The sequence below is a fragment of the Ceratotherium simum genome, chromosome 22 (assembly GCF_057802395.1).
Source record: "Ceratotherium simum simum isolate JZ-2026a chromosome 22, ASM5780239v1, whole genome shotgun sequence".
Classification (NCBI taxonomy): domain Eukaryota; kingdom Metazoa; phylum Chordata; class Mammalia; order Perissodactyla; family Rhinocerotidae; genus Ceratotherium; species Ceratotherium simum.
Window position 1 is genome coordinate 5,394,009 of NC_141921.1, and position 12,467 is coordinate 5,406,475.

Genomic DNA, 12,467 nt, shown 5'->3' on the forward strand with positions numbered 1-12,467 from the left:
CAGGCTGGCAAAGATGGGCAAACAATAACAATTGACGCGGGACTATGGGAGCAAAGAAGTCCTGGGAGGCGACGGCAGGCTTTCCTAGGAGAGGAAATGCCACCCAACTCTCAGGGCTGTGCAGGCGTCAACCAGGCAAAGGCTGGAGGCAGGGCAGAGTTCCTCACCAGGGCCACCCGGTGCAACTCCACCGTGTTTACTGGGCGGGCCCCTGCCGTTGAAGGTGGCGGTCCGACGCCCTGGGGGACACCGGGGTGAGTGAGGCCAACCCCTACCGCCCCCCACCCCCCAACAAGGGGCATAAGGCAGACGGTCGCGGGAGTGAAGGGACAAATCACCACTTGCCGGGGGTGTCCACATGAACAGACGTCATCCTGCCTCGATCATTCATTCACAAACTCAGGAAGTAATGGACTCATTCACTCCCTCACCGGTTAATTAAATTTTTATGGCCAAAAGGAACGCGGGGGATTGATGACTTTTTTCTTTTGACAATCATCCTTTGTTACACTATTTTATATTTCAATAAGAAAAGAGGTATAAACAAACAGAAAGAAAACCCCGCACTCTTGAGAATTCTCTGCGCTCCCCACCCCCCGCCCCGCCCTCGGTGGAGGCGAGCGGAGAGGGACCCTCTCAGCCCCGGGCCTCTCCGCCGGGCTGCGCCTGTCCCTTTAAGAGCCCGAGCCCCGCCCTCGGGAGGGGCGGCGGAGGGAGCGGGCTCTGGAGGCCGCCGCCCGCTGAGGTCTCCGGAGGCCGCCGCCCGCTGAGGTCTCCGGAAGCTTCGTCTCCCGGCGCGGCTGTCTCTTTAAGGAGGCGGGGCTCTGCCCGGAGGAGGCGGGGGAGGGGGGCTCCCGCCCCCGGATCTCCGGCTTCCGGCGCCTCGGCAGGACCGGAACCTGCGCGTAGCACCTGAGGCCCGAGCCTTCCCGGGCCGGTTGGACGCCGAGCCCTCCGAGGTGAGGCGGCCGGGTCTGCGGGGCTGGCCCGGGACTAGAGGGCCTGGGACCTCCTGCCCGCCCGGGCCGCGGCGGCCCAGCTCCTCCCGCTGGAACACTGCCCAGCTCCTCCCCTACAGCACTGCCTGTGCTGCCTGGGCGGCTCTTCCCCAGACCTTTTTGGGCTCAGGGTGCCCCGGGTTGCGGGGTCGCCATCACCCCAGCGCCTACTAATTGCTTGGCTGTGCACTAAGCACCTTACACTCCCCGTCTCATTTAATGGCCCCCAACACCGTGTGCGTAGGTGCCATTATGAACCCGTTTTACAGATGAGGAAACTGAGGCCCCGAGAAGCCCACAGTCTCACAACGAGAAGCAGCAGAATCGGTAATCAAACCCAGGTCTGTCTGACCCCAGAGCCTGTGCCCGTAACCGCTGGCTGGGCTGGACTGCCTTTGCTCTTCACTGCCCTCACAGCCTCCTCTCTCAAACCCCAGCCCGCCTTCCTCATCCCTCCATCTCCAGGCAGCACCTGGTCCCTAAACACATGATGGGTGAAATTGGATGGAACTTTTGGACCCTCCCCAATTAGTTTCTTTGTATACCAGTTTTAATAATATCTGATGCTAAATGGTTATCTTTACATAAACCTAGCAAATCCCACTGAAACAGGAGGCAAGGGACAGCAGTCCCATTTCTAAAGCTGAAATAAGATGTGTTAGCAGATATTTTATTCTGGTGTCCTATTAAGTTTTTTTATTTTTCCCTTTCAGATCTCTGCAAATTTCCTTCGTAGTAACTGGGAGAAGGCCCGCTGGCTGGATGGCAGCTGTGGACGACCTGCAGTTTGAAGGTACATCAGCTGGGTGCCCACCCTTGTCCCTATGATCAGTATTTGTACAGGCACAGCAACAGATTTCCGTTGCTCTACTGGGACATCCATTAAAGAAGATTATTTCAAACATCTTGGTAAAGGAATGTTGACCACACCCAGGTTTTCTTGTTTGTCCACACCAGCTGTTCTTTTCTGCCCAATAGCTCTTCAGATTGGTAACGTCGTAAATTTAGTACAGTGATTACAGAAAAAATATATGGAATTTCTGCTTTAGTTCAACAGACATTTATTGAGCACCTACTTTGTACGTAGAACCGTACGAGATAGAGAAGAGAAAAGATAAAGGAGAAGTTTCTATACTGCTGGAGTAGATGAAAGTGTAAAAAAATAACTGTGATGAAATGTGATCGGATCATCCCTTCGTTGAATCGATAAGCATCTCTTGAGTGTGCCCATGAAACAGGCGGTTATCTAGTTATCAGGGATGGAAGAGTGAAGAAACAGGCAGGTTCTTCCCTTATGAAGCTGTCAGTCTAGTGAGGGGGACATTCATTTGTTAAGTGATTATTTAAACATATGCCTACAAACTCTGAAAGTGCTGGAGGAAAAGTTTACAACTCGTGACCCAGAGCCTGACGAATGCCTCCTTGTCTTGTAAACACTTGCGTAGCGCTTACTATGTGGCAGGCATTGTTCTAAGGGCTTTACAAATGTTAACTCGTTTGATCCTTATGTCATCTTTATGAAACAGTTATTTTATTCTCCCTATTTTACCAGTGAGGAAACTCAGAAAAATTAAGGCACAGAAAAATTAAGTAATTTGCCTGAAGGTCACATAGTTAGTAAGTGGTAAAGCAGAGTTTGAAGCCAGGCAGCTCACATTCACAACCTTGCTCTCTCACTACGATCTGAGGAGGAGAAATGATGTTTCAAGAGAAATCTATTTCATCAGCAAATACCGTCAGCTGCATCTTCACAATCCGTCCAGCGTCTGACCCACTTCTCACCACCTCTCCCACACCCCGCCGTGCTCAGTCACCGTCACCTCTTGTCTGGATTAATGCCCTCACCTTCCGTCTGGTCTTCTGCTTCCTCCTTTACCCCCTACAGTCGGTCTTCTGCAGCCAGAGGAGTCCTTTAAAACTAAGTCAGATCACGTCATTCTGTGCTGAGGAGGCCCTACGTGATCCAGCCTCCACTGCCTCTGATTTCGTCTCCCGCTACTCTTGCCCTTTTCCTGTCTGCCCTACCCACACGGTCATGTTCCTTCTAGACAGTAAGTACAGTCACGGATTGGGGCTTTTGTGCCATCTTTCTCTTTGGGACAGTCTTACTCCAGATAGCCACATGGCTTGTTCCCTCGCTCAGTTCAGATCTCACTTCATTAGAGAGGCCTTCCTTGGCCATCCTACCTGAGAACAGTGCGAGAAAGTTCAAGCATAGAGAACAGCCCATGCAAAGTACCTGAGGAGGGAGGAAGTTTGATTTTTTCCCCAAGGAATTGAAAGAAGGCCAGTATACCAGAGTGCAGATGGTGAGGGAAGCAGGTGACATCAAACCACAAGGTGACATTTGAGAGGAGGCAGGAGCCAGATCACACAGGACTTTTTTATAAACCATGTTAAGGACTTGGCTCTTTAGAAAAGAACACAGGACACTGTGGGGGTCATGGAAAGCTTCCCCAAGGAAGAGTGGTAGTGTTAGATGAGAAAGTGGAGATCAGGACCCTTCAGGTGAAGACACTGTGTCAGGAAAGGAACAGCGGCAAAACGTAGCATAGGATGTGCCAGGTTGTAGAAGCAGATAATGATGGTAGCAGGAACAAGAAACCCACCAGTCTTGCCCTCAAGGAGCTGAGATGGACAAGAATGACTAATACAGCACACACTGTGGGAATAGTCGTCCTGTGAGAGGTACACACGTCCTACATTCCTATCTGCGCTGTCTGCTGTTGCTCAAACACGGGACACGTTTTCCGTCTTCTGGGTCTTATTCATCCCATTCCCTTTGCATGAGATGCCATCCTTCTCATACGGCAGCTTCTCCAAGAAGGCTTTCCCAGTCCCATCAACTGGATGGTTATCATCCTCCCTTGAATCTCTTTGGCCTTTGTGCCTCTGAAGTGACACTCTCTGTTCCTCCTGGCATGCCCTCCCCCTGGTAAACTACTGCTTTTGAAATATGAGACTTAAGTATATCTTCCTTGGTCTGATTCCCTCAGGCAAAGTTGTGACCATCTTTTTAAGTGTCAGTGCCCTGTCAAGTCAAAGGATAGCTATAACAATATTTATTGTTATCGCATATCGTCCTCAAAATCTCTCTGTAAGGTAGGTATTATCTACCTTTTTGTAGCTGAAGAAGCAGAGACTCAGAGATACGGTGTAATTTGCCCAAGGTCGTGGAGCATTAGTCTCAACCTAAACAAAGGACCGTCTCCCTCCAGAGGCCACGCTGCTTTAACAGCCAGGACACTGGAGACTGAAGCTTGAGTAATTGTTACCTGTCAGCCACCTAATTAATTGTAGTTACTTTAGTTTTCTCCACAAAACTGTTTGCAGAGCTGAAAGGCTGTAAGGTGGGCTCAGTTATCCAAGAGCCCATCCCACTGCCAGGCGTAGGATTTGTGCCACACTGGCAGTGTTATCGTGGCGCCCTGCTGGTATCCTCCTCAGTCCTGCCAAATTCCCAAGCTGCCCTGAGTTTTATTCAAGAGCAGCTAAATAGAGTTTGTTAGGATGCCCAGAGACAGGAGGCCTCAGTCATTGCTGGCGGACCTGAACAGTGAGGTTCTTTTGGAAAGCAGTTACAGTATGGCTCAAGGGCCTTGAAAATGGTCTGCACCCTTTGACCTGGCGGTCGCACTGAAAGGTGTTCACCCTAGGGCTGTAACCCAGAAGGCTTTGTCTAGATGGGCACTCTTCACTGTGTTATTTGTACTAATGAAAAGTTGGAAACATCCCAAACATCCACTAACAGTGGGATAATTGTGTTAACTTATGGTGTCTCTCTCCTGCTCTCTCCACCTCCCAGCTGATGGAATATTGTGTAGCCACATAAATGATCATTGTAAGGACTGATATAATATGAAAAAATCGTTTTTATATTTTATATACTTTTATATAATCCCCGGTAGACAAAGCAAGATACAAAATTGTTTTCATAGTATTATCAGATCCGAAATCAGTACTTGGCCTGTTATTTTTGTTGTTGTTAGTGCCCTCGAGTTGATTTCAACTCCTGGCGCCCCTGTGCACGGCAGAGTGGAACGCTGCCTGGTCTTTTTGCGCCATCCTCTCACCTTCCAGCACTATATCAGTCAATGCTCCACTGCTATGCGTAGGGTTTTTGTGGCCAATTTTTTGGCAGTGGGTGGCCAGGTCCTTCTTCCTAGTCTGGCTTAGTCTGGAAGCTCTGCTGAAACCTCTTCACCATGGGTGACCCTGCTGGTATTTGAAATACTGGTGGCAGAGCTTTCAGCATCAGAGCAACGTGCAGCTGCCACAGTATGACAGCTGACAGATGCGTGGTGTGGTTCCTGACTGGGAAATGAACCCCGGGCTGCAGCAGTGAGAGCGCCGAATCTCAATGGCATATTATAGGCACGGAGTAAATATTTGTTGAATGAGTGAATGATCCTCATTGGCATGAATCTTACTACATAGAGAAAAGGAAATATACCCAAAGTTAATGGTGTTTGCCTTTATGTGGTGGGACCAAGAGTGACTTTTTTTCTATGGTTTCTACTTTCGTTTAAGTCCCCATATTTTCTGTAGTGATTACATAGAACTTATTGGAAAAAATAACTTCCATTAAAATTTTTTGAACTTGAATCAAAGACGAGAAGTTTGGTTACTTACAACGGGCCAGGCACTCTGCTAAGGACTTTACTTAGGTGATAGTCTTACCTTTCCCCAAATTCTTTAAATATTGTTCTCCCCATTGTATAGATGAGAACACTGAGGCTTATAGAGATTAAGTTGCTTATTCAGACTCCTATTGTTAGTAAATAGCTGAGCTAGGACTAAAATCCAGGTCCAACTTCAAATCTTGCTGTCTTCATAAACATTTTTCTACGTCAGCTTGATTTCTGGATGAGATGTTTTTCAGAGCCTTCTGCCATTTGTATTACGGTCTATAGGAAAGCTGAGGTTAGAACAGCTTGTCTTTAAACTAAAGAGATGGAATTCCCAGGGTGGGTAAGGTCTCTGAGGCCCTTGTGCTCTAACTGGTTTCAGAATTTGGTGATGTAGCCGCTTCTCTAGCAGCAAACCCAGATGCCACCACGGTCAGCATCGAGGATCCTGGTGAAACCCCAAAACATCAGCCAGGACCCCCAAGAGGCTCAGGGAGAGAAGAGGATGATGAGTTACTGGGAAACGATGACTCTGACAAAACTGAGGTTTGAACTTGTCTTTGAAATTTTTTTTCTTTTAATTTTTAAAAAACTTGTTTATGCATTTATTCATTGTCTCCTGTGTGCCAGGTAGAGTGCCAAGCAGTGGCAACACGAAGGTAAATCACACGTGCCTTGGGGGAGAAACAGGTGAACAGACCATTGTTGCCCATGGGAAGCACGCGGGTGGAGGGGAGTTCTGGCTGTGGGAGCAGAGAGAAGGGGCTTACAGAAGGCTTCCTGGAGGTCGTGACACTTCAGCTGAGTCTTGATGAAAGAATAGGAGATAACCACAGGAAGAAGGCGGGGAAGGGTGATCGAGGCAAAGGGAACAGTTTCAGCAGAGTCACAGAGGCGTGAAAGAACATGGCACCGACAGCACACCTCCCATCTTCATGTACACGGGGAGCAAAATCGAGGTGAAGACAGGACTGAGGCTACACAGATAGGCCAGGACTCAACCCAGTGAATGTGAATTGTATTCCGAAATCTATTGGGAGGTATTGAAAGATTTTAAACAGTATGGCCAGATATGTTTAAAGATATTTAAAATACGGTCGGGCCGGCCCCATGGCTTGGTGGTTAAGTGCGCGCGCTCCGATGCTGGTGGCCCGGGTTCGGATCCCGGGCGCGCACCGAGGCACCACTTCTCCGTCCATCCTGGGGCCGAGTCCCACATACAGCAACTAGAAGGATGTGCAGCTGTGACATACAACTATCTACTGGGGCTTTGGGGGGAAAAAATAAATAAATAAAATCTTTAAAAAAATAAATAAAATACGGTGGCCGTGTGGAGTTTAAGTTGGAGGGAGCTGGACTGGATGCCAGAAGACCAGGTAGGGGACTGTTGAAGTGGCCCAGGCTAGAAGTGATGAAGCCTGGCATAGATGGTGGAGGATGGGCTCAGTAGGACTTGATGGAAAAGGGGTGAGGGAGAGAGGGAGGAATCTGGGGAGACTTCTAGGTTTCTGCATCTGATTGGATGGTGAATATCAGAGCTATTTTTGATCACAGAGATTTATTTCCATGTACACCATTGGTGTTTTCCAGAAAAATGATATTTCTAGTAATATTTTATAAGTGGAATCATGACTGTAATGCACTAGACGAGTACCCAGTTTGTAGCAGTGTGATCACAGCCTTATTAAGAGTGGAGTTCTTGGGGCCCGCCCAGTGGCGCAAGTGGTTAAGTGCACATGCTCTGCTGCGGCGGCCCGGGGTTCGCCGGTTCAGATCCCTGGCGCGCATCCCGTGTGCGCACCGATGCACCGCTTGTCAAGCCATGCTGTGGCCGCGTCCCATATAAAGTGGAGGAAGGTGGGCATGGATGTTAGCCCAGGGCCAGTCTTCCTCAGCAAAAAAAAAAGAGGAGGATTGGCAGATGTTAGCTCAGGGCCGATCTTCCTCACAAAAAAAAAAAAAGGGGGGTGGAGTTCTTGGGTGCCAGGGGCTCTTTTTTGAACTCCATGAAATATCAAAATAGGTACCAGAGTTTATGCTAAATTAAATACCATTGTACTAGATATTGTGGCAAGAGCTCAGACTTAGGAGCCTGAGTTTGAGTCCTGCTCTGGCCAGTAGTAATAGCTATGTAGTCTTGGGTAGGGTGCTGTAACTTCCCTAAGCCTGCATTTCCTCATCTGAAATATAAGAAACTAGTATGTTGACTGTTGTCATCATTATCATCACAATAGCTGATATTTGTTCAGTGTTTAATACCTGCCAGACACTATTTAAAGTTCCTTACTTGGATCATCTCATTCCATCCTCAGAACGACCCTACACGTGAGGAACTATTGTTATCCTGACTTTACAAATGGGAAACCTGAGGCATAGAGTTCAACTAATCTGCCCCAGGACGCACAGCTGGTGGGGAGCAGATGGAGCTTTGAACGGAGGCCGTCTGAGTCTAGAGCCTGTGCTCCCCTCTCTGCTAGAGTTAGTTTAAGTGCTTATTAAACATGTTGGGACCCTCAGGACACAGGAGTGATTTTTAATAAAGCTGAGTGTATTAATTAGTCAGAGTTCTCCAGAGAAATAGAACAATAGGATGTGTACATAGAGAGGAAGAGGTTTGTTTTAAAAAATTGGTTCATGGAATTGTGGATGCTTGGCGAGTCCAAAATCTGATGGAGGAGGCTGGCAGGCTGGAGACTCAGAAAAGAGTTGGAGTTTGAGTCCAAAGGCATTCTGTTGTAGAACCAGGAAGAGCTGATGTGGCAGATGAAGCTGAAGGCAGTCTGCTGGAGAAGTCCATCTTACTCAGGGAGGTTGGCCTTTTGTTCTCTTCAGGCCTTCACCTGATTGGCCATGGCCCACCCACATTATGGAGGGCAATCTGCTCTACTCAAAAAGTCCACCAATTTAAATGTAAAGCTCATCCAAACAAAAACACCCTCCCAGAAACCTCCAGAATAACGCTTGACCAAATATCTGGGCACTGTGGCTCCAACAAGTTGACACATAAAATTAACCATCACGCTGAGCAACAGCAGACATCAAAAGTTTAAGAAGAAATATATGGAGAGAAAAATATTAAAATTGAAAACACTGTATCCCTTATCTTAATTGCATCTGGGAATTGGGAAGAGGTTACCGATATTCTGTGATAGTGACAGAATTCCTTGGCCTAGCTTATGGAACATGGGTCTCTGGGGTTCAATGCCTTGTAATATTGGAGTTGGAAAGAGTCTTCAGTTTCCTCTATTTCAGCTTCCCTCTCAAGATGTTAATGCTGTCCATGGAATGTCAGAAAGATGACACTTGAATACCTCCGGGAGCTGGCTGTTCATTACCATGTAAAACAGCCACCGCCACTGTTGGACAGCTTTAATTGTGAAAAATGTCTCCTTTATGGTGAACAAAATTATCTGCCCACAGCACCTTCCTTTGTCCTGCAGAGCTCCTCGCAGTCCGTCTGTACCTTTGCTGTGTGACTCTCCTTCAGATATCTGAAGACGGCAGTTACGGTTCCTGGCACGGGGCCTGCGCTCTGCTGTCAAATAGCTCTGCTGTTGGGAGAGCTGTGGCCCTCCTCATGTGCCTCTTCTAAATTGGAATTTTGGTTTTTTGTCAGAGCAGTATATTTTAAATTTTTAGTACTTTAGAGTGAATCAGTATATCAGATTTTGAGCATTCAGGTGGTGATAGTAGTAAGGACCTTGCAGGGGTGGGGAAGGAAAAGATAATTACATTGACTGCCTTCTGTATGTATGTTTCTGTGTGTGTATTTATATGCATATATATGTTATTATACATAATACATATGATATATAATTAATCTAATCCTGTAATCCTATGAGGTAAATCTTGTTAGCTGTACTTTTTAGATAAGAGAAGGCAGACTCAGAAGAATCTAGTGATTTGATGAAGCAGCCCTCTAGTGGAGGGACCGGGATTTGAAACCTTTCGATGTGACTTCAAAACTGAGGCTTGTTTAATATCAGGCTGAGAGTTGGGCGTGGCTATTGCAAAGTGGATGATGCAAAAGAGCTTGGTCTTTCCTACATCTTGATTTTCCATTAGAGCAGCTCCTCCTCTGTCTGTGTAGCTGGAATAAGGATGTTACTTCTGTGTTCATTATGTTTTATTTTACCTCTGACAGTTACTTGCTGGACAGAAGAAAAGCTCCCCCTTCTGGACATTTGAATACTATCAGACATTCTTTGATGTAGACACTTATCAGGTTTGTAAACCAGTTTCACTTTCCATTTTATATGTAACGGAGACTTGTTTCTTTTGTGGTTAAACAATCAAATAATGTGAAAGACTTTGTGTACTGGATATGGTCTTCAAAACTAAAGAGTTTTAACATTTGAAAATACCATTATCATAAAAGCTCTAATAACTGAGTTTCAATTTCCAGTAGTTGAATTTATTAAACTTTAAGAAGAAGTCATCAGTAGACTGACTACTCTGCTGTTTTCCAGGTCTTTGACAGAATCAAAGGGTCCCTTTTGCCAATACCAGGGAAGAACTTCGTGAGGTTGTACGTCCGCAGCAATCCGGACCTCTATGGTAGGTGTGGTGCCGTTTTGATTCTTTGCTTTGGAACAGCTGAACTCAGTGAGTGTGCGGGTTGCCTGCAGGGTTAGAGAAGTGCACAGTTCGCAGGGCATGCCATGTTCTGTTTCACTCTTCTGAGCTTTGGTAGCAAGCTTTGCAAAGAATTTTGGAGAAAATGCAATTATACATTATATTAATGCCATGATTACAGGTAATAGTATGTCCTTTGAAAGTCTTCAGAGGACATTATGGACTTGAAACAAATTAAGTCACTTTGTCTAAGAGGAAATTGTTGACTTTAATTTTAGAGGATTTGGCGGTGTGGGTGAGCGTGGAAAAGGTACTCTCACACTTATTCATTGATGTGCTGAGCTCCAGCTCTGCCCGCAGACGGGCTGGCATTCCTCAGGATTCAGTGAGCATCACTGGAAGTCTGTAAGAGGGGTGGGCCAGGGCATGACATGACTATCATCCCCGACCTCCCTGCTATCTGAGAGAAGGTCAGAGGTCCTGAAGGAAAGGGCTCCAACAACAGCAGCTTTTGCTTGAGTGAGACGCCATTAGAGGGTTTGAGCAGAGCAGTGACATACTCCAAGTCAGCTTTTCATAAACAGTGATAAAGTGTTGTCAGGAATGTGGAGCAGTGGGAACTTTTATGTATCTGGTGGGTGTGTAACTGGTACACGATTGGAGCAGTTGGAAGATGCTTATACCCTGCAACTTAGTGGGTCCACTCCTAGACATACATTCTTAGAGAAACTGACATACATAAAAGAGACTTAGAGAAGAATGTTGTTTACTGCAGCAGCATTGCTTGTCATAGCAAATATTTAGAAACGACCAAAGTGTTCGTCACAGGAAAATGCATAAGTAAATTGTCGTGTATTCATCCATGGAATTCTGTAGTTTTAAAAATGAATGAGATCTATAAGCATCAACATGGATAAATCTCAGAACAATGGTAAATGAAAAAATGCATGTTGTAAAAGGATACGAATGGTATGACACCATTAGAAAGATTTGAAAAAGTGGCATGATGAGTACACCAGTGTTTGTTTTATCATTCTTTGTGCTTTTCTGTGTGTGAGAAATATTTCATAATATAAAAATGTGTAATACAAACTAAATTAAGGCTCCCTCCCACCCCACCCCGTAATAAGAGTGGGAATTTGGCAGGAAGAGGAAGAGAGAAGGCACCGTGAAGCAGCGTGGCAGGCCCTGGGATGAGTAGGTGGTTGTGTGTCTCTGGCACCCCAGCTTCCCGTGTGCCTGCGTGCGCCAGAGGCAGCAACTGTGTCATGCGCATCATCGTGTCCCCAGCACCTAGCCCGGGGCCTAGAGGACAGTGGGTTCTTAGTAAACAACGGCCAATAGGATATGGTAGTCTCTGCTTTCTAGTTATAGCTACTATAATATTTTGGCCACTTGTGGTCGTATGCTTGGATGGTCTCAGCCCGTTGGCGACACATGGGCAGTCTTGTTCATTTGTTCAACAAAGCTTTGGGGGATGTTTTATGGTTTTTGGTTGTAGGATTTTTTTTTTTGTCTTTTTTGTTTGTTTGTTTGTTATATCTTTTGTATGCTAGGCACTCAGAATAATACAGTGAACAAGGCATAGTCCTTGGCTGTAGGAGGGAGCTTGCAGGCTGGTGGGTCAACAGCCGTGTGTGGAAAGCCGATGTTGGTGACTCTCTGGAGCATCCCGGTCGAGTGCTTGTGCTTCCTTCCCCACCTTCAGGAACCAGCTTGGCTTTGAAAAGTGCTAACCCATTTCTGTGAGCCATCTCCCCCAACACAATAATTTTCTTAATTTTGTGGTATGTCAAGGTGCCTGCAGTTATCCCAAAAGGTATTGCAAAATGTTAGTGACATTCAAAAAGAAATTAATAAAATTTATTAAAATCTGTCAATTTAAAAATTATATTTGTTGAATAGTACTTTTTCTAGATGGGGAAAAACAAGGATGGTGTTCATGAAATCAAGTGAAATGATGAAAGGGATTTGCAAAGCATGGTGTACTCATCCACTCAGTGGAGGATTTTATAATCACTAAAAAAGAATAAGCTGATTTTTATGAATAGCTATGGTAGAATCTCCAGGATATATTAAGGTGAAAATATATATGTGTGTTATCATTTGTATAAAACGTGCGCACACACTCACAAATACGCATCTGCTCATGTGTATAGAACTCTCTGGCAGGATTCACCAGGAACTGGTTACAGTGGTGAGCCCTGAGGAGGGAAATGCACAGCTAGAGAATGGAGAGAGAAGGAAGTTTACTTTTCTTTATATT

The 12,467-nt window shown here is 46.1% G+C and overlaps 1 protein-coding gene across 14 annotated transcripts in view; it reads left to right on the plus strand.

Annotated features, from left to right (window-relative positions):
• The first annotated feature begins 860 nt into the window (after positions 1 to 860).
• YIPF1 (Yip1 domain family member 1) overlaps positions 861 to 12,467 on the plus strand; it is a 31,623-nt gene continuing 20,016 nt past the window's right edge. For 4 of the 14 annotated variants that reach the window (XR_015555735.1, XR_015555736.1, XM_087445898.1 and 1 more), the window contains exons 1-6: positions 868 to 959; positions 1,268 to 1,339; positions 1,712 to 1,791; positions 6,009 to 6,172; positions 9,771 to 9,851; positions 10,096 to 10,183. Coding sequence is in view for 12 of the 14 variants with exons in the window: in XM_087445898.1 (XP_087302024.1) it covers positions 1,761 to 1,791; positions 6,009 to 6,172; positions 9,771 to 9,851; positions 10,096 to 10,183 (364 nt within the window). In the remaining 2 variants the exon portion in view is untranslated. Of the gene's footprint in view, positions 960 to 1,267; positions 1,340 to 1,711; positions 1,792 to 2,883; positions 3,050 to 6,008; positions 6,173 to 9,770; positions 9,852 to 10,095; positions 10,184 to 12,467 lie in introns of those variants that run through there. The other 10 variants (XM_087445903.1, XM_087445904.1, XM_087445905.1 and 7 more) reach the window with 9 other exon arrangements.